This window comes from Bison bison, unplaced genomic scaffold, assembly GCF_000754665.1.
Source record: "Bison bison bison isolate TAMUID 2011002044 unplaced genomic scaffold, Bison_UMD1.0 scf7180017850637, whole genome shotgun sequence".
NCBI lineage: Eukaryota > Metazoa > Chordata > Mammalia > Artiodactyla > Bovidae > Bison > Bison bison.
In genome coordinates this window covers 51,376-73,926 of record NW_011481210.1, presented here as the reverse complement: position 1 = coordinate 73,926, position 22,551 = coordinate 51,376, and the positions used below count along the sequence as shown (strand labels likewise).

Sequence of the window (22,551 nt, the reverse complement as noted above, 5' to 3'; positions counted from 1 at the left end):
TGTATACCTTTTTAGATTCTGCTTCTTAAAGTTATTACAAGACATTGGGTATAGTTCTCTCTGCTGTCCAGTAGGTCTTTGTTGTTAATTTTATATATTTTAGTGTGTATTTGCTGATCTCAACACCTAATTTACCCCTTGCCTGCTTCCCCTTTGGTAACCATTAGTTTTTTCTGTGTTGAGAGTCTGTTTCTGTTTGATTAATGGTTCATTTGCATCGTATTTTAGCTTCCACATGGAAGTGATAAAATCATATTTCACTTTCCTTTGTGACTTACTTGGTAAGATCATCTCTAGCTCCATCCATGTTGCTGCAAATGACAGATTTCCTTTCTTTTTTCATGAGTGGGCAATACTCCACCATGTATGTATCTCATTGTTAAAGCAGTGAACTCCTCCCCCTGCCAAAGTGTTAACCTAGTGGAAAAAAGCTCAATGTTATACATGGTATATTTCTACTCACGCAACTGATGTTCTCTGTTCTCATGGAGGACAACTGTCTGAGGAAGAGAATGAATATGGGGAATAATGACCATTGACATGCCTCTATTTCCAAGGATTATTTCATAACAGCTCTTTAAGAAGATGTGTGCGCCAATGGGCATTTTGAATTCAATGTCCTAGTGATGTGTTTTCATTTTCAGATACCTGTTGTCCTCTGGGGCTTCACCTGCTTCAATGACATTTTCTATATTTTCATTTGGAATCCCCCTTTCATTGTTCGGTTCCTGATATTTTTGAAGTTCTTCTTGAGTGAAATTGTCTCCTTTTGCTGGATTTCACAGCAAACAGGGCGGAAGAGGTGTGCCTTAGAATCTTTTGTAGGTTACAGAGTGTCACCTGCCTCGTACCTGTAGTGATGGATAAGCCTCACCAACACCACTGCCCTCCACCATCACCTAAACCCTGCTCTCCAGATAGTCTTCTACAGAGGTGCCCGAGTGTGCACACTGGTGTCCAGATGGGTCTATGGGGGTAGAGTCCACACAGTTAACATGTTCCACTCCTCACAGCTCCTGAGTGAGCTGCAGATCATTCAGCTGTGAGCTTAAGCATGCCCCAGGGAGATGCAGTCTTTCGTGGCACATCGTAGAAGGCCACGGAGAGTCTGAGACTCAGAACTCCTCCCAACTCTAACTCTTCCTGTGCACTTTGTCCACATCCTAGAAGTCCGTCCCAGGGGTTTCCATGAATCCTCCTGAAATGAATGCGGTAGGGGAATGATTTGGATTTTTCAGAAGCACACTGACCCCATTGAGATGGTGCAGGACCCTGTGTTCCTTGCCCCACCCGCCATGGTTTTGGCCTGCCTTTTGTCTGTAAAAGATTTTAGTCAAAGAATAAGTTTAATCATAGCAATGAGAACATGGGAAAGCAAGGAAAACAGTCAAAGCAGACCAAAAAATAACATGTTCATGAAGCAAAGACAAGGACCTCTATTTCCTCCCCAAGGGCAACAGACAGGATTCTGGGTCATCCTCTGAGCTGTCTTATAGACACTGAAACCCCCACCCAGTGGACAGGTTAACTACAGGATGACCAGACTGTAGCCATGACATAAGCTGCCACGATTCAGAGAATTGACTTCAAGCAGATGGGATCATAGTGACCCTGGAGCTGTGGACTAACTGTGCTTAAAACAGTCATGATGATGCTGGTCAGACCACCGATCAATTTCAGAGTGACTGTCGGACTTGACTCTGTTGTTTCTGCAAGGAGCCCGTTCCCTCTGTCTATAGAGCTCTAAATTCCTGAATGTCAGTTGTGAGGTGGGACATTCAGCCTTTGTACAGAAGTTCACCCTCCACCCAGTTGTCAGCATCTGAACCAAAGCAGACTTTTCTTTCTGTGAAGCTGGCCTCTTATTTGGCTTTTGAAGGGTGGGCAGCAGGAACCCACTTTTGGTAACCACATCACAGATGTTACTGAAGAAAAAACTCATGCTTTGTCATCCTCAGAGACCAGACAGGACACCCACCCATCTCCAGTGAGGGTGTAACATCAGAAAGGATAAAGGGACATGTCAGTGAACCCAGGGGCCTGGCCAGATTGCAGAATGACTGTCATTCCAGACCACACTGCCTCTGCAGCCTTCAATGTGATCCAGTGGTATTTGTAGAGCTTTGGGTTCAGGTTCCGACAGTACTTTCATGACTTTGACAGAGAAGAAAGTGTTTGTGATGGACATGAATGCCGTCATGGCCGGGACCTGTGAGTTTACTAAACTCAGATTTAAACCTTGGTTCTTTTTGGTGTCAGGACCCGGCAACTCCGTTGTGTGATACTTGGCGAGAAAGTCATGGAGCATCCTGGAATATTTCATTTGCAATCTGGGATGAGTGTATGTCATTTTTAAAAGAGCCATCTGATAGAATCCCCAGTGGATACATTTCCTCATTTTTCTAGCAGACAACTTCTCTATATCCCTGACTCATGTCATGTGAAGTCTGAATTCTCCATGTGAACACAAGTCTGTTCCAGTGTGTTCCATATAAGGTTCTGTGCTTATTCTCTCAGTCGTGTCCAACTCTTTGTGACCCCATGGACTGTAGCCTACCAGGCTCCTCTGTCCATGGATATTTTTGAGGCAATAATAGTGGTGAGGGTTTCCATTCTCTCCTCCAGGGGATTGTCCCAACCCAGGGATCAAACCCAGGTGTCCCACACTGCAGGTGGGTTCTTTCCCATCTGAACCACCAGTCAGGCCCTGATATAACTTATGTATGTACCTCTCTCCTTTCTGTAAAAGTACTGATCATATGAACACATCTAGTTTGTATTGGATAAGCTACAGTGCCTACCAGTACCTATAGTTATTTTTGTGATCTTCTGTCCATCATCGTTTTCAAAATAAGTTACCAGCATGTTGTCTGGTACATGAATCAGTTGCAAAACATTTGTATCCACATCTATAACAGAAGGAAAAAACATCAAACCCCAATGGAGAAGGCAAGGGCACCCCACTCCAGTACTCTTGCCTGGAAAATCCCATGGAAGGAGCAGCCTGGTGGGCTGCAGTGCATGGGGTTGCTAAGCGTCGGACATGACTGAGTGACTTCATTTTCACTTTTCGCTTTCATGCATTAGAGAAGGAAATGGCAACCCACTCAGTGTTTTTGCCTTGAGAATCCCAGGGACAGGGGAGCCTTGTGGGCTGCCTTCTGTGGGGTCACACAGAGTTGGACACGACTGAGGCGACTTAGCAGCAGCAGCAGCAATATGATTACCTTCTTTTCTTTTCACTTGACCGTGTCTTATTCTTCACATGTAATCATAAGTCTTCCCTCAGATGGTAGACTATATCTCACTGAGATTTCTAGTGATGCACTTTAGAACCAGTTAAGACAGCTAGTGAACTAGGAAAGCTTTCTCCACACCCCCTTCTCCTGAAGAGAATTAAGATTTCCTGTCTTCTAGAGTCAGCAGTCTGTGAATGATAGCAAAGTTTCTTACTGCAACTCTAGTAGGTTTGAACCTCAACCATCTCATGCGAGCTCTCAAGAACTGACTGTTAAATATTCGGGAATGTTGTGACCCAGTTCGCCAGTCATGGTTAGAAAGAAATTCAAAAAATTTAAATGAATCATATTTAAATCCAAGTTAGGACACCATCCAGAGTTATTTCCTAGTAGAAGAGCTAATAAAAGGACAAATGAGTCTATTGCAAAATGTCGGACAGATAAACACTGAAATGATCGCAGATTAATTCCTGTGTCTCTGTTCCACAGTTGAAATTAAAATAAATGCCTCAGACCAAGATTAGAGTGCTCTGTTGCACATTTTTCCCCCATCATTATGAAACATGGACATTTGATCACTGAACAGAATATTACAGTACTGATATTAATATTTGAGATTTATTTCCTGTTATTTTAATTACAGATAGAAATCTGTGTTAATGCATCTTTCAATTTATATATTGATACATGAACTTTTTCTCCTTATTTTAAGCTATAGAGATAGAAGTCTATGCTAAAGTCCCTTTCAGATTATGTAGAATTTAGTTTGAAATTTTCACTCTTATTTTAGCTGTTGTCATTTTCGGGCTTTAAGTTAATTATGTTCTACTTACTAAACTTGCTAATGAAGAACTTTTAATATTTAAAGAATTTCTTAAAGCAAAATTCATCATGTAGGTCAAGTATAAGCAAAAATTGTGAAAGAGTCGTTATTATCCTATGCAGGTTATCGCACTTCTCCATGTCGGAGGAACATGAGGAGTCCGTGTTCTGGGGCTTTTTCTCAGAGACCATCAGTGGCCACATTTGACCCTTGGACCTCATCCTGCTGTTGTGGGACAGAACTGATTGCTGAAAAATTAATGGCTTTTCCAAGGTTGCATTCGTAATGAGTAGACGAAAGAGTTCACGAATGCAGACACGTAGCTGTCTTGGGTGAAACGGAGACTATCAATCCGAACACGTTCCATGGTTTGGGTAAGACAACCCATCAAAGAAGCTGGAATACTCACATTCTATGAGATAAATACCCCCTTCTTGTCTCTTTAGCACTTGTGTGAATAACTGGCATCTCCCGTCAATCCTGGAAAGCCAACAGACAAGACATTCCTTCATCACCATTCGCTCCCCAGGGCTTGAGGACACCCTCCTGGGAATAGAGTTTGCACACCCAACTTCACAGCCATGACTCACACCTTTCACTGCACATTGGAGGCTAGACCCCATGTCCGAAGTCAACAGACTCCTTGTTCTCAGTTGAGGAGGACTGTGCTTACTTGACATAAAATGTAGGGGAGAGGTATGTGCAGTCATTGTTGCATTCAGTCTGATAACAGTAACACCTCAGTGGGCCCCCTTCCACAACCCTCTCCTTGTTATCCGCAGTATGTAAATGGTGCACCAGCCTCCTGTGACCTAAGAAGGAAGTTTTTCATAAACGTCAATCTCTTCTCTGGTTACTCACCAATACACGGCACTATCTATGCTTCTGCATTTACCGCAGAAGAGAAGTAAGTTGAACCTTATTAAGCAAAGAGGATTTTTACCCCTTACCTTGCTGAATACACGACATAAAATCATCTTTCCTATTGGAGCAAAAAACATCAAATTCAGAGATTTTAGCAGAGAAGTCAGAGTTATTTGAAATAAGCAAAACGATGCCAGTAAATAGTGTCACACTTCATAACTTTCTGAATGATAGCATGTTAGGATTTTTTTTAACAAACACACAATTAAGATTAAAAAAAAAAAAAAGAGCAGAAAGACAGAGGGTTGTATTATGATCATATACATATGTGGACCAAGGTGTGTATACAATCTGTTCATACATATAAGCCAGAATATCTGTCACATGCACACACAACCTCATAGACTCAAACATGCAAACACTCACACACACACACACACACACTCAAACAAGCAAGACCTTCTAGCAGATCAGCTCCTTCTGCATACCTGTGAGGCGTCTATCTCAGCTGGAGTTTCCTGGAATGCACAAACCAGGACAAGAGTCAGAAACAGAACCTTCACCTTCTGACTCTCATCCTTCCACAGAATCGGAGGGTGCCCCAGTTACTGGAGAGAATGTGCACTGGCTCCACTTTTTATAGGACCCGTCTCTTGGCAGAGTACATAATGATCTCACAGTGTTTAATGACAAGACGTAGGTTACATAGATGCGGTCTTCTGACATCCTGGCTGGCAGCTGAGCATTTTGGCATTCTGTGCTTCTTAGACAACTCCTGTGTTATTCCTTTCACATTGAAGAGGTCTATTTAAGCTTATTTTCTAAAACTAATGATGCACCTTCAGTTTAAGAAGATAAATATGTGGTGTCTCTACCAGGAATCATTTATCAGGGCATTCCTCAGAGAGGTCTATATTATTTTAATATTGAAATTGAAATATAGTTGATGCACAATATTTTTTGTGACAGGAGTACCATATAGGAGGTATTCATAATTTTATTTCCATTTTTGAAGTTATAAAAATACTGGCTTTTTTATTCCCTGTGTTGTACGATCTTTATTTTTCAAATAATCTTTGTCCATTATTTATTTTATGCATAGCACTTTGTACCTCAAATTCCATTTCCTCGTGTGTGTTTCCAACTTCTTTCCCTCAGCATATTTGTTTGAATAAACATCTATATATTTTTATAGACTCTGTTCCTATTGCCCCTGTATAGTATCATCAGGATATGTCCCATTTTTATCCATTCCAGTGTTGATGGATACACGTTCATAGATGAATCTTTGTAAGGAACTGGGCCATCTTATCTCGTGGATGGAGACTTGGGTGTGGAACTGCTGGATCTCAGTGCCTTCTGATTTTCGATTCCTGCCAACAGGGAATGAGACTTTCCATTGCTCCATCCTTGCCAGGACTCCGTGTGGTCAGCTGCCTTCATTTTATTAGTATAATAACAAGTGATTGTATCCAGTTTCGGTGGTACTTTCCATTTCCTGAAAGAATAAAGAGGTGGAATTGCCGTTTGTCTATTTTCTCTGTTAAGTGTCTCTGCAAGTCACTTGTTCATCACTGAGTGAATTATTTGTGTGTTTTCTATGAAGTTAGTATGTTTTTTCACACATTCTGCACATGGGTCTCTTTTCAGATGGAGATAGGCCAATAGATTTTGCCTGTCGTTGCTGGCTTCTCTTGTGTTTCCTTAAGCTTATCCCTCAAAGATGTAAATATTTTGATTGAGGCATGGTTATTCACGTTCTGTTCCCAGTGTGGGATCCCAGTTGGTGTATATTCTAATCAGTAACAACATAATCCTAGTCACAGCTTATCCACCTCTCGGTTTCACCTCTGGAGTCTTTCTTGCTTTTGGTCTTGAATGTAGGTCTATGAGTCTCTGTGTAAATTGTCAAACATGGAGCAATGAAAGGGTTGAGCTCTTGATATCCTTTTTACATGTGCATTTCCAACTTCTCCAGTAGTTTTCCCTATAAAATTATTATTTTCTTCTGAATTTCCTCTATATCTGTATCCAAAATCTGTTTGTCTCTATATCCCCGTCCCTTCCCCAGAGCAGATTTGTTTGTGTTTCCCCATTCTTGCTTCATTTTTGGGGGTCAGTGTTAAAAGACAGAACAGTAAAGTGTCTGTCTACAATGCAGGAGACCTGGGTTCGATCCCTGGGTTGGGAAGATCCGCTGGAGAAGGAAATGGCAACCCACTCCAGTACCATTGCCTGGAAAATCCCATGGACACAGGAGCCTGGTAGGCTACAGTCCATGGGGTCACAAAGAGTCAGACACGACTGAGCGACTTCACTTACTTACTAAAGACAGTTAGAACATGAAGATCACATGAGTGGCCTTCAAGGAGTTTGTCTCAAAAGCAAAGCTTTCATGGTTCATAAGCTTGTGAAAATAAAATTTCTCATCCATTTATGGATCTTTGAAAGTGAAAGTAATTCAGTCATATTCAACTCTTTGTGACCCCATGGACTATACAGTCCTTGGAATTCTCTAGGCCAGAATACTGGAGCGGGTAACTGTTCCCTTCTCCATGGGATTTTCCCAACCCAAGGATCTAACCCAGGACCCCTGCATTGCAGGCAGACTCTTTACCAGCTGAGCCACCAGGGAAGCCAGAGTAGTGCATATTTCATTTTACTGAGGGTGTCTGAAAGAGCAAGACATTAGTTTTGCTACATTTCGGAGCCCAAACACATAATACTTGAATAAATGCTGGCTGCGGAGAAGGAAATGGCAGCCCACTCCAGTGTTCTTGCCTGGAGAAATCCAGGGATGGCGGAGCCTGGTGGGCTGCCATCTATGCGGTCGCACAGAGTCAGACACGACTGAAGCGACTTAGCAGCAGCAGCAGCAGCCGCAGCAGAGTTCTCAACATAAGCAGGTACTCGGTTTCAAACATAAGACTTTAAGTGACTTAAGTTACTGGTCTTTTTGTATGTGTTTTTCTGTTTAGCTATCATTACCTAAGAAGGTCGTGTGATTTAAAGAGAGATGTAACGAACTACATGGTGACAATGACTAATAGTATTGCACAAATACCTGGTCAGTCGCTTAGAGTAGAACTTTTACATATTTTTATCTCATACACACACAGACACACACTCACACACGGGGTAATGTGTGAGCAGACAGATGTGTTAGTGTACTTGTGTCTTACGTAAATCACCAGTGATATTTATTCTTTGTCTCTACCTTCCTGCTCCTCTAGTTCAGTTCAGTTCAGTCGCTCAGTCGTGTCCGACTCTTTGCGAGCCCATGAATCCTTCAGAAAGGACTGGCTGGATCTCCTTGCAGTCCAAGGGACTCTCAAGAGTCTTCTCCAACACCACAGTTCAAAAGCATCAATTCTTTGGCGCTCGGCTCTCTTAACACTCTGCAAAGTTCTAAGAGTTCCTATGTCAACACCAACTCAACTCAACACACTTGTCATAGATCCCTCTTCCCCAGGATTTGATATATTTTTAACTGGATATAGATACTTGAAAATAATATTTCATATAATTGTTTTAATGGTTCATATTTCCTGTCTTGTTTCTAAGGTTGCTTTCATGACTCAAACTGAAGTTGTTTCTGTTAGAATTTTTAATACTATTTTGTGATGTGTCAGAGTGGTCACACTTGTTATAACTTCTGCTCAGTTTTTGTTATTTTTTTAAAATTTTAACACACACACTGGCTGTTGGTTGCTGTGCTCTGCTTTTCTCGACATGCGGTTGGAGGGCTTCTCATTTTGATGGTTCTCCAGTTACTGTGCAGCACGTGGGATCTTTCTGGATCAGGGATTCAATCTGTGTCCCCTGCATTGGCTGCTGGATTCTGAACCACTGGACCTGAAAGTCAGTGTTTTGTTTCTTTGCTTTCCTTCTTGTTTTAGGCAGCACCCTTGGGTGCTCACCTACATGAGCATAGCTTCACTCTTTCTGGGGCTCTTAGTAGCTGTCCTCCACTCTTCCCCAGCAGCAATATCGGACACATTCCAACCTGGGGGGCTCATACTTTCATCGTCATATCTGTTTGCCGTTTTATACAGCTCATGGGGTTTCCACAGCGAGAATACTGGAGTGGTTTGCCACGCGCTCCTCCAGTGGATCACCTTCTGTTGGAACTCTTCACTGTGACCTGTCTGTCTTGGGTGGCCCTACACGAAAAGTCTCATAGCTTCACTGAGTTATGCCAGCCCCTTAAGCACACAAGGCAGTGATCACAACTCGAGTTAATGGAGACAAATATCTTGATCTTGGAGATGAGTGTGTGGTTGTAACATGTATTCAGAGAGCATCTGGCTTACAGTGAGCCCTGGCAGCATACGTGACCAGTGCCCTATTCTGTCCTTTCTGTCACTCCTGAAGCATTTCAGGTGCACCAAGCCTTCCTTATCCTTAGTTCAGTTCAGTTCATTTCCGTCTCTCAGTTGTGTCCGAGTCTTTGCGACCCCATGAACTGCAGCATGCCAGGCCTCCCTGTCCATCACCAAGTCCTGGAGTCCACCCAAACCCATGTCCATTGAGTTGGTGATGCCATCCAGCTATCTCATCCTCTGTCATCCCCTTCTCCTTCTGCCCTCAATCTTTACCAGCATCAGAGTTTTCCAATGAGTCAGCTCTTCGAATCAGGTGGCCACAGTATTGGAGTTTCAGCTTCAACATCAGTCCTTCCAATGAACACAAAGAACTCATCTCCTTTAGGATGAACTGGTTGGATCTCCTTGCAGTCCAAGGAACTCTCAAGAGTCTTCTCCAACACCACAGTTTGAAAGCATCAATTCTTCTGTGCTAAGCTTTCTTTATTGTCCAATTCTCACATCCATACATAACCACTGGAAAAACCATAGCCTTGACTAGACAGACCTTTGTTGGCAAATTAATGTCTCTGCTTTTTATTTATTTATTTTTGACCTTCAGTTGGGTTTATTTATGTATTTATTTTTACTTTGCAATATTGTATTGGTTTTGCCATACGTCAACATGAATCCACCATCGGTGTACACCTGTTCCCCATCCTGAATTCCCCTCCCTCCTCCCTCCCCATACCATCCCTCTGGGTCAAATGTCTCTGCTTTTTAATATGCTGTCTAGGTTGGTCATAACTTTCCTTCCAAGGAGTAAGCTCAGGAGCTTACTAAAGGTCCCCTGAGTGGTCTAGGACCGCCTCATCTCTCCCATCTTCCTTAAACATTTTGCCTGGTCTCTTGCCTTGTCCAGTTGCATGATCTATCCGGTACCCATAATGTTCCTTTATTCCCATCACCTGGCAGCAATCAATGACTATTACTTTGAAAAATGTCTGATGAGGAACTTTTTTATGCAGAGCTTTATGTAGCTCTACAGCTGCATCAGCATCAAATTCTCTGCTTCTGGAGTTTGAGCTGCCAAGTACCAGCCCCAAGTTGGACACCACAGAGCTCGTGCTTTGTAAACACCATCAGGGCTCTTTCTTTAGTAAAGACTGTTCACATTTGTTGTATGTGTGTTTGTGCCCAGTTGATAAATTGTGTCTGACTCTTGCGACCCTGTAGACTGGAGCCCGCCAGGCTCCTCTGTCTGTGGGATTCACCAGGCAAGAACACTGGAGTGGGTTTCCATTTCCTCCTCTGGGGCGTCTTCTCGACCTAGGGATCAAAGCTTCATCCCTGTGTCTCCTGCATTGGTAGGTGTATTCTTTACCAGTGCACCCCCTGGAAGACTGCATGCTGCAAAATCGTCACCACCCCCTGCAACCCTGCAGCAGATGAACGCTGCTTAATCCCATACTTGAGTTTTTTTCAGGTGTTACTTAGGACAGCTCAGATTCTATTTGAAGTTGTCTGACTAACCAATTCCATCTCTCCCATGGCATCTCACAGGAACCTTATATCACCATATACAAGTACCATCTGAGGTTGATTCTCTCTCCTCATAAACACCCTTGCTGGATTCACATCATGTGTCCTAACAGCATTATCTCCTCCTTTGTACACTCGATTTTCTTCATGGTTGAATTTACATGTTGTGTGCATTTGCCAGTGGAATTTTGTTCACTACACATATATGCATTAATGAATTTATTGATCAGGTTAGGAATCCAGTAACACCAGGAAGAACAGAGGACATGCATAGTTGGCAAACCATGGGTTCTGGGTCATGATTTCCTGGGAGAGAAGGAATGATGATTTCAAGGAAAAGGTCTGTTAGCTTCATACGTATGATTGGGACACATTACTGCTTTGATGCTGCTCGTGTTCTTACTTCATTTTTTTCTTTAAGCCTGAAAGGAGAGTAAAAGGTTGTTGAGCTTTCTAGGGTTAATATGATATTGCCCAGAGGAGGAATTATAAAAGAAAAGCAGTTCTTGATGGAAACAGTGTAGAAATGTTCCTACAGGATTCATTCCACAGAAGTGCATCTGTGTGTGTTTGCCCCTGTGTGATTGTGTAGAATTACCACCTGGTGAAATGAGTTGTGAGCAGTCCGGTATCAGGTCTTCTGTTGAGAGGTACTACATTATGCATTCACAGCTCTGAAATGTAGGAGATTGTAAACTCTGTGACATGTGCCACTTACATTTTCTGTAGGCTCATATTTCATCATGCGTGTGTTGTGGCTGCGAGGTCCTTCATTGACAGTGGGATTCCCCAACGATCATCATAACTCACAGCTCAGGGCTTCACACACTCTCCTCCTTTGTCCTCAAAGCATCTTTCTGTGGAGTCTAGACCATGTCAGTCTTTAGATATGTAATCCAAATACTTAAGGAAGTCTGAGCTTTTGGCCGGTGGCAACGTGGAATGTTTTGTCATCCCATTCTTGTTTAATATTGATTTTTATTGACATGTAGTTGATGTGCAATGCTGTATTACTGTCAGTCCCATGGACGGAGGAGCCTGGAAGGCTGCAGTCCATGGGGTCGCTGAGGATCAGACACGACTAAGCGACTTCACTTTCCCTTTTCACTTTCATGCACTGGAGAAGGAAATGGCAACCCACTCCAGTGTTCTTGCCTGGAGAATCCCAGGGACGGGGGAGCCTGGTGGGCTGCAGTCTATGGGGTCGCACAGAGTCAGACACGACTGAAGTGACGCAGCAGCAGCAGCAGCAGCAGCAGCAGGTATAGAAGAAAGTGATTCACTTATACGTTTGTTGTTGCTGAGTCGCTAAAGTGTGTCCCAAACTTTGTGTCCTATGGACTGTGTCTTGCCAGAGTCCTCTGCTCATTGGATTTTCCAGGCAAGAATACTGGATGGGGTTTCCATTTCCTACTCCAAGGGGTCTTCCTGAGCCAGGGATAGAACCGGCCTCTCCTGCATTTCCTCCATTGGCAGGCAGTTTCTCGACCTCTGAGTCACCTTGGAAACCCTCATTTATATATCTATATATGTAGGTAAATGTATACCTTTTTATAGATTCTTCTTCTTTTAAGTTATTACAATAGTTATTACAAGACATTGACTGTAGTTTGCTGTGCTATCCAGTAGATCTTTTTAGTTTATTTTATGTATTTTACTGTGTATCTGCTCATCTCAAACTCCTGTTTTACCCTTTGCCTGCTTCCCCTTTGGTAACCATTAATTTTATCTATGTTTGAGAGTCTGATTCTGTCTTATTAATGGTTCATTTGCCTCATACTTGAGACTCCACACAGAAGTGATAGCACATATTTGCTTTTCTCTTTCCGACTTCCTTCTCTCAGGAAGATCATCTCTAGGTACATCCATGTTGCGGCAAATGGCATTATTTCATTCTTTTTCATGACTGGGCAATATGACGTGTATGTATCCCATTGTTAAAGCAGTTAAAAATACCCTCCCCTGCCCACCAAAATGGTAACCTACAGAAGAGAAACTCAGCCTTGTCATTTGTCACGTGTCTACTCACCCAGCTGGTGTTCTCTGTTCTCATGGAGGACGATTGTCTGTGAAAGAGAATGAATAAGGGGAAAGATGACCATTGGCATGCCTCTATTTCCAGGGATTGTTTCAAAGCAGCTTTTGTAACAGATGTCCCTTGGAAAAGGGAAATTTGATATGAATGTCCTGGTGATGTGTTTCCATTTCGGATACCTGTTGTCCTCTGGGGCTTTACCTGTTTTGACGACATTTTCTATATTTTCATTTGGAATCCCCCTTTCAGTGTTCAGTTCCTGATACTTCTGAAGTTCTTCTTGAGTGAAGCTGTCTCCTCTGCCTGGGTTTCATAGCAAACGGGGCAGAAGAGGTGTGCATTAGAATTCTTTAAAGGTTAGAGTGTCACCTGGCTCATACCTATACTGCCCAGTAAGACTCAGCAGCACGACTGCCCTCCCCATCACCTAAACCCTGCTCTCCAGGTACTCTTCCACAGATGTACCTGAGTGTGCTCACAGGTCTTCAGATTTTTCCATGGGGACACAAATACCTTGACCTCCTTGGAGAGCTGTGTGTGGTTTTAATATGCATTCAAAATGCATGTACCTTACAATGAGTCCTGGCAGGGCTCATGAGCAGTGCCCTATTCTGTCTTCCACCGCATTTCAGATGCACCCAGCCTTCCACATTCTCAGGAGCCTACCAGAATTCTCCAGAGCCCTAGTGTTCTAGGGCTGCCTCATCTTTCCTATTTCCCTTAAACATTTTTCCTGGTCTCTTGTATAGTCAACTGGCATGACCTATGGGGTACCCTAGATGCTCCTTTATTCACATCAGTGGGCACCAATTGATGACTATTATTTTGAAAACTATCTGATGAGGAACTTTTATGCAGAGCTTTAGGTATTTCGCACAGAGTCGGACGTGACTGAAGCAACTTAGCAGCAGTAGCAGTAACAGCAGGTATTTCAGCACCTGCATCAGCAGCAAGACCTCTGCTTCTGGGGTTTGAGCTGCAGAATAGTCCCCCCCTAGTCAGACACCCCAGACCCCATGCTTTATAAACACCATCAGGGCTCTTTCTTTAGTAAATACTGTTCACTTCTGGTGTGTGTGTGTGTGTGCTCAGTTGATAAATTGTGTCTGATCTTGCGACTCCATGGACTGTAGCCTGCCAGGCTCCTCTGTCCATGGGGTTGTCCAAGCAAGAATGCTGGAGTGGGTTTCCGTTTCCTTCTCCAGGGCATCTTCTTGACCCAGGGATCAAACCTGCATCTCTTACATCTCCTACATCGCTAGGTGTATTTTTTACCACTGTGCCCCCAAGTAAGCCTGCATTCTGCACCATCCTTACCACCTCCTGCAACCCCACAGCAGATGAACGCTGCTTGACACCATCGTTGAGTTGTTTTCAGGTTCCACTTTGGACAGCACAGATTAAGGTGTCTGACTATAGCTGCTACTAAATCACTTCCATCGTGTCTGACTCTGTGCGACCCCATAGACGGCAGCCCACCAGGCTCCCCCGTCCCTGGGATTCTCCAGGCAAGAACACTGGAGTGGGTTGCCATTTCCTTCTCCAATGCATGAAAGTGAAAAATGAAAGTGAAGTCTCTCAGTTGTGTCCGACTCTTAGCGACTCCATGGACTGCAGCCTACCAGGCTCCTCCATCCATGGGATTTTCCAGGCAAGACTACTGGAGTGGGTTGCCATTGCCTTTTCTGAAGGTGTCTGACTGATCAATCCCATTTCTCATGTGACATCTGATCAGATCCTCATTTCACCATATAAAACTACTTTCTGTGGTTTATTCTCTCATCTCACAGAAACACTTGCAGGATTCACACCATGCATCCTAAAAAGAGTTATTTCCTCCTTCGTTGTACACTCGACTTTCTGCATGGTTGAATTTACATGTTTTGAGAATTTGCAAATATAGAACCTTTGTTCACTACACGTATGTGCTTTAATCAATTTATTTATCAGTTTAGGAATCCAGTAACATTAGCAAGAGCAGAGTAATTTCATAGTTGGACAGCCATGGGTTCAGGGTCATGATTTCCTGGGAGAGAAGAAATGATGATTTCGAGGAAAAGGTCTACCATCTTCATATCAATGATTGGGGTACATTAGTGCTTTGATGGTGCTCTATTCTTGGTTCGTTTTTTTCTTTTAACATGAAAAAAAGGTAAAACATTGTTGAGCTGATTAGCATTAATATGATATTGTCTGGAGCATGATAGAAGCAGTTGTTGATGGAGGCAGTGGGGAAATTTTCCTACGAGACCCATTTCACAGAAGTTCCTCTGTGTGTGTACCCCTGGGGGTTCCATGGAATTACCCCCTGGTGAAGCTGGCTGTGAGCAGTCCAGTATCAGGTCGGATACTGAGAGTTACTAAGTTATGTATTCACAGGTCTGAGATGTAGGAGATGATACGCTGTGTGACCTGTGCCTCTTAGCTCTTCTGTAGTCTCATTTATCATCATAAATGTGTTGTGGCTCCAAGCTCACTCATTCAGTGTGGAATTCCCCAGCGATCATCGTATCTTACAGCTCAGGGCTTCACACCACCTCCATTGTCCTCAAAGCATCTCTCATTGGATTCTAGACTGATGTCAGTGTTTAGAATATTCTAATCCAAAGACTAAGGAAGCCCAAGCCTTTGATGCTTGGCAAGGTGAAGAGTTTTGTCATCCCATTCTTTTTTAGAATTAACTGAAATGTAGTTGATGTTCAATGTTGTTTTGGATTCAGGAGCAAAGTGACTCATTTATGCATTTCTTGCTGTTTTGTCACTATATCTTGTCTTTCTCTTCCGTGACCATGTGGACTGTATCTTGCCAGACTCCTCTGTCCATTGGATTTTCCAGGCAAGTACACTGATGTGCGGTACCATTTCCTACTCCAAAGATCTTCCCAAGCCAGGAATAAACCCCCATCTCCTGTGTCTCCTGCATTGGCAGGCAGATTCTGGAACTCTGAGTCACCAGGGAAGCCCTCGGTAACATATCAGTTCAGTTCAGTCACTCAGTCGTGTCTGACTCTTTGCGACCCCATGAATCGCAGCATGCCAGGCCTCCCTGTCCATCACCAACTCCTGGAGTTCACTCAGACTCACGTCCATCGAGTGTGTAGGTAAATGTATCCCTTTTTTCATTCTTGTTCTTAAAATTTATTAGCAGACACTGAGTATAGTTCCGTGTTCTCTCCAGTTGGCCTTCCTTGTTTATTTTATATATTTCAGTGTGTATCTGCTCATCTCAAACTCCTAATTCACCCCTTTCCTGCTTCCCCGTTGGTAACCATTAATATTATCTGTGTTTGACAGTCTGTTTCTGTTTTATTACTGGTTCACTTGAATCTTATTTTAGATTCCACATGGAAGTTGCCTTTCTCTTTATGACTTTCTTTACTTAGTAAGAGCTTCTCTAAATCCATCCATGTTGCTGCAAATGGATTATTTCATTCTTTTTCATGTCTGAGTAAAATTGCTTTATGTACGTATCCCATTCCTAAAGCAGTAAACCCCACCAACCCCAAACTGTTAACCTACTGAGAAAAAAAAAACTGTTGTAAGTGTCGTATTTCTACTCACCCAAGTGTGGTTCGCTGTTCTTATGGAGGACAATTGTCTGTGAAAGAGAATCAGTAAGGGGAAAAATGATGATTGACATGCCTACATTTCAAAGGATTATTTAAAAACAGCTTTTATAAAAGATGTCTCTGCTAATAGGAAATTTGAATTGAATGTCCAAGTCATATGTTTTCATCTCAGACACCTGTTGTCTTCTGGGGCTTTACCTTTTTCGATGACATTATCTATATTTTCAATTGGAATCCCCCTTTCTTGGTTCAGCTCCTGATACTTCTGAAGTTCTTCTTCAGTGAAACAGTCTAATTTGCCTGCATTTCATAGCAGACAGGGCAGAATTGGTGTGCATTAGAATCCGTTATGGGTTGTAGAGAGTCACCTGGCTCCTACCTGTAGTGATCAGTAAGCCTCACCAGCATCACTGCCCTCTACCATCACCTGAACCCTGCTCTTCAGTTAATTTTCTACAGATGTGCCTGAATGTGCACATAGGTCTTCAGATGTGTCCGTTGGGGTAGAGTTCACATAGTTAATATGTTATCACATTCCAGTTCAGAGAATTACTCAGTTAACTACTAATCATTCAGCTGAGACCTTAAATATCCCCCCATGAGATGCAGTCTTTCATGGGACATCACAGAAGGTCATGGCGGGTCTGAGACTCGGAATTCCTCCCAACTCCATCTCTTCCTGTCCACTTTGTTGACACTCTAGAAGTCCATCCCTGGGGTTTTCATGAACCCTTATGAAATGAATGGGCGTGGGAATGATGGGGAAGTTTCGAAACCACACTAATCTTAGTAAGACGGAACGAGACCCTGTGTTCCTTGCCCACCCTGTATTTGGCCTGCCTTTTATCTGTGAAATATGTAAGTCAAAGAATAAGTTTAATCAGAGAAATGAGGATGCGGAAAAGCAAAGCAAAACAGTCAAAAGAGACCAAGTAATAATTATGTAGTCATGAAGCAAAGACAAGGACCTGTAGTTCCTCCCAAAGGACAATAGATACTGTTCTGGGTCATATCCTGCGAGCTGTCTTATACACACTGAACTATTGCCTCCCCCGCCCCCCAACTGGTGGACAAGTTAACTACAGGATGACCAAACTGTAGCCATGACATAAGCTGCCAGGATTCAGAGATTTGATGTCAAGGAAATGGGATTATAGCGACCCTGGAACTGTCAATTAACTGTGCCTAAAACAATCATGATGATGCTGGTCAGACCACTGATCACCAATTTCAAAATGTTGGAGATGACTTGTTGTTTCTGCAAGGAGCCGCCTCCCTTTGTTTATAGAGCTTTAACTCCCTGAGTGTCCATTATTGGGTGGGGCAGTCAGCCTTTGCACAGAAGTCCACTATCTCCCCAGTTATCAGCATCTGAACCAAAGCAGACTTTCCTTACTATGAAGCTGGCCTCTTATTTGGCTTTTGAAGGGCGGGCAGCAGGAACCCACTTTTGGTAACAACATCACACATGCTACTGAAGGAAAAACTCATGCTTGTCAACCTCAATGACCAGACACAACACCTACCCACTTTCAATGAGGATATAACATCAGAAAGGGTAAAGGAATGTGTCAGTGAACCCAAGGCATTGGCCGGATGGCAGATTGACTTACATGCCTGACCACACTTTCTCAGCAGGATTCAATATGATCTGCTGGCACATGCAGAGCCCTGGGTCCAGGTCTTGGGAAGTATTTTAATGATTGTGGCAAAGAAAAAACACATGTGGTGGAAACGAATGCTGTCATGGCTGGGACCTCTGAGCTTGCTAAAACTTTAGTTTAAACCTTGCTTCACTTTGGGGTTAGTACCTGGCAAGTAGGTTGTATGATATTTGAAAAGAAACCCATGGACCATTTTGGATTATTTCTCTGGGATAAATGTATGTAATTAAAAAAAAAAAGTCATCTGATAGAATCCCCAGTGGATACATTTCCTCATTTTTTCTAGCACACGCCCTTTCTGCAGCCCTCACTCAGGTCATGTGAACTGTGAATTCTCTGTGTGAACACACAGCTCAGCATGTCCAGCTCTTTGTTACCACACGGACTGTAGTCCATCAGGCTCCTCTGTCCAAGGGGATTTTCCAGGTAAAATATACTAGAGTGGGTTGTTTAAGCCCTCCTCCACGGGATCTTCCCAACCCAGGGGTAATTCCAGGTCTCCCCCTTTGGAGTTGGGTTCTTTCCCATCTGAGCCACCAGTGAACCCCTATTGTAAGGTGTGTGTACCTGTCTCCTTAGTATAAAAATACTGATCATACGAACACCTCTACTCTGTCCTGGGTAAGCTCCAGTACTTACCAACACCGTCAGTAATTTTTGTTTTCTTTGATCCATCATCATTTTCAATGTAAGTTACCAGCATGTTGTCCGATACATGAATCAGTTTGAAAGTATTTGTACCCTCGTCTATGACAGTAAAATATAACTGAAAGCGCAGTATGATTAACTTCTTGCCTTTTCAGTGGAACGTGTCTTATTCTTCACACGCTCTCTATCATCTTTTTCCCTCTGATGGTAAAGTCTGTCTTGATGACAGTTCTAGTGGTGTGTTGTTAGAGCCTTTTAGACAGCTAGTGAAGTAGGAAAGCGTTCTCCACACACACCTCTCCTGAAGATCCTTAAGACTTCCAGTCTTCTAAACTGAGCAGTGTGTGAACGATAGCAAAGTTGCTTGTTGCAACTATAGTACGTGTTGAGCCTCAACCATCTCATACCAGCTCACAAGAGCTGACTGTTACATTTTCAGGAATTTTGAGACCAAATTTGCAAGTACAGTCATGGTTAGAATGGAACTCTAAATAATTAAGTGAATCTTAGTAAAATGAAAGTTACTACATAATCTAGAGTTATTTCCTAGCACAAGAGGTAACAAAAGAGGTACCAGGTAGCCTATTGCCTAATGTTGGATATATATACTCTTAATGATTGCAGATTAGATCCTGTGGCCACATGTCCACGGTTGAAATTAAAACAGTTCCATCAGACCAAGATTAGAGTGCTCTGTTGTATATGTGTTCAATGAAAATGAAATACATGAATATTAGATCACTTCATGTAATGTTACAGTGTTGATATAAATATTTGAGTATCGTCTCCTGTTATTTTCAACTACATAGATAGAAATCTATGTTAGAGCCCCTTTCAAATTATGTACTGATATTATATTTGAGAAATATTTCTTGTTATTTCAAACTATGGAGATAGACGTCCCTGCTATAGTCACTTTCAATGTATGTAAATATTAGTTTGAAATTTTTGCTTTTATTTTGAAGTGAAGTGAAAATCGATGTCGTGTGTACGGTTTTCGGACCTTGTGCCATCACTCAGCAGACTCCTCTGTCCATGGGATTCTCCAGCCAAGAATACTAGAGTGGGTAGCCATGTCCTTCTCCAGAGTACATCCCAACCCCAGGATCCAACATGGGTCTCCTGCATTGCAGAGCTCTTGATTTAGCTGTTCTCATTTTGGGGCTTGAAATTAATCATGTTCTACTTACTGCTGCTGCTGCTGTGTCGCTTCAGTCGTGGCCGACTCTGTGCGACCCCATAGACGGCAGCCCACCAGGCTCCCCCGTCCCTGGGATTCTCCAGGCAAGAACACTGGAGTGGGTTGCCATTTCCTTCTCCAATGCGTGAAAGTGAAAAGTGAAAGTGAAGTCACTCAGTCATGTTTGACTCTTAGTGACCCCATGGAGTGCAGCCCACCAGGCTGCTCCATCCATGGGATTTTCCAGGCAAGAGGACTGGAGTGGGGTGCCACTGCCTTCTCCAGTTCTACTTACTACACTTACTAATAAAGAACTTTTAATATTTAAAGAATTTCTTCAATTTAAGCAAATTTGATCATGTAGGTGAAAAAAAAGATAGAAACAATTTTGAAAGAGTCATTATAATCTTAAGTACATTTATGCACTTCACCACACCCAGGGAACATGTATAGTCACCGTGCTGAGGCTTTTTCCCAGAGACCATCAATGCTCACATTCCACCCATGGGCCTCATCCTGGTGTTGTGGGACAGAATCAATTATTGAAAAATTAAATGGCTTTTCCAAGGTTGCATTGGTAATGAGTAGAGGAAACAGTCCTCCCATCCAGACATCTAGTTGTCTTTGATGGAACCGAGGCTTTCCAACTGAACACGTTCCATGGTTTGGGGAAGAAAACCCATCGGAAAAGCTGAAATACTCACATTTTAATTCATCAACATATCCTTCTTGTCTCTCTGCCACTTCTGTGAGTAACAGGCATGTCCCATCAGCACTGCAAAACCAACAGACCAGACATTCCTTGCTCGCCATCCATTTCCCAGCACTTGAAGACACCATTCTGTGAAGAGAGTTTGCACCCTCAATTTTGCAGCCATGACCCACACCTCTTACTGCACATTGGAGCCTGGACCCCATGTCCAAAGTCAGCAGTCTCCTTGCTTTCATGGCAGATCATGACTCTCTGAATGATAACAGGTTAATTTTTTTTTTTAACCTATAGACAAGTAAGATGAAGAAAAAATAAAATAGCAGATAGAGAAAGGGTTGTATTTTTCTCATGTAGTTCCATGGACCACGGTATGTATACAATCTGATCCTACATATAAATGAGTTTATCTCTAACATGTACACAAAAACAAGCACACACACACACACACACACTCAAACAAGCAAGACCTTCTAGGAGATGACCTCATTCTGCGTACCTTTGAGGGCTCTATCTCAGGTGGAGTTTCCTGGGCAGCACAAACCAGACCAAAGAGGAGAGTCAGGAACACAGCCTTCATCTCGGGACTCTCGTCGTCCTTCTTCTAGAGAAGCTGAGGGCGTCCCAGCTGTTGGAGAGGTTGTGAATTGGTTGCACTTTTTATAGGATATGTCTCTTGGCAGAATACGTAATGATCAAAGAGTGGTTCGTCACACAACCCTGGTTACATAGACGTCATCTTCTGATATTCTGGTTGTCAGCCAAGTTTCTTTTAGCATTATATGGTTCTTATAAAGCTATTAATTTTTAGATAAGCGGCAGTGGGTCTGGACATTAAGTCTTCAGAGTAAATAAGAAATCAGAGAACACTTGAGGTATTTCCAGGACAGTGATATCTATTTTCTTGTCTATCTTCATACAGTCCAAGACACCTATCCTTAACCTTTGTGTTCTTTCTTTCACATTGAAGACGTCTGTTTAAGCTTATTTTCTAAAACTTCATATGGCACAGTCTGGTTTAAGAAGATAAATATGTGTTGTCTCTAACAGGAATAAATTATCAGGGCATTCCTGAGAGGGGTCTGTATATTTTTTTTATATTGAAATTGAAATATAGTTGATGTACAATATATTTTGTTACAGGTATACTACATAGGTATTCATAATGTTATTGCTCTTTTTGAAGTTATAAACTTGTAGGCTGTTTTATTCCCTATGTTGCACAATATATCTTATGCTTTATTTGTTGTAACATACTCGTTTGTACCTCTTATTCCACTCCTGGCTTAACCCGCCACTTGCCTTCACCCCACCAGTCACCACGAGTTTGTTCTTGTATCCATGAGTATGCTCCTTTTTCTGTTATGTTCAGGAGTTTGTTTTATTTTTTATTTTGCACACATAAGTGGAATACAACCCTTTGTGTACCCATGCTTTTATTTTTTCTTCATCTTATTTGTCTGTAGGTTAGAGGAAAACTTAACGTGGTATCATTCAGAGAGTCAGGAGCTGTCACAGTCATTTGCCATGATATTATACATTATTTGTCTTTCTCCATCTGACTTATTTGACTTAGCATAATACCCCCAAAGTCCATCCATGTTATTCTAAACTTCACATTTTTATGGCTGCTGAGTATTCCACTGATTTGTGTATGGATATACATAGATACATGTGTGTGTGTGTATACCTATGTAGATGTTCAAGCTGAATTTAGAAAAGGCAGAGGAATAAGACATCAAATTGCCAACATCCATTGGATCATCAGAAAAACCAGCAGAGATCCACAAAAGCGTCTACTTCTGATTTATTGACTACACCGAAAACTCTGACTATGTGGATCACAATAAAATCGGAAAATTCTACAAGACATGGAAATATAGACCACCTTACCTGACTCCTGAGAAATCTGTATGCAGGTCAAGAAGCAACAGTTAGAACAGGACATAGAACAACAGACTGGTTCCAAGTCGG

At 42.5% G+C, this 22,551-nt stretch overlaps 1 protein-coding gene and 1 pseudogene across 1 annotated transcript in view; both read right to left on the bottom strand.

Annotated features, from left to right (window-relative positions):
* Positions 1-463: 463 nt before the first annotated feature.
* Positions 464-5,652, bottom strand: LOC104995143 (annotated as a pseudogene).
* A 5,536-nt stretch (positions 5,653-11,188) lies between these two features.
* The window catches only part of LOC104995132 (allergen Bos d 2-like), a 38,636-nt gene continuing 27,273 nt past the window's right edge, over positions 11,189-22,551 (bottom strand). Inside the window, exons 3-7 of the mRNA XM_010848875.1 lie at positions 20,573-20,643; positions 18,676-18,787; positions 12,987-13,106; positions 12,802-12,838; positions 11,189-11,194 (exon numbers count right to left, since the gene is read on the bottom strand). Coding sequence (XP_010847177.1) covers positions 11,189-11,194; positions 12,802-12,838; positions 12,987-13,106; positions 18,676-18,787; positions 20,573-20,643 — 346 coding nt within the window. The remainder of the gene's footprint in view (positions 11,195-12,801; positions 12,839-12,986; positions 13,107-18,675; positions 18,788-20,572; positions 20,644-22,551) is intronic.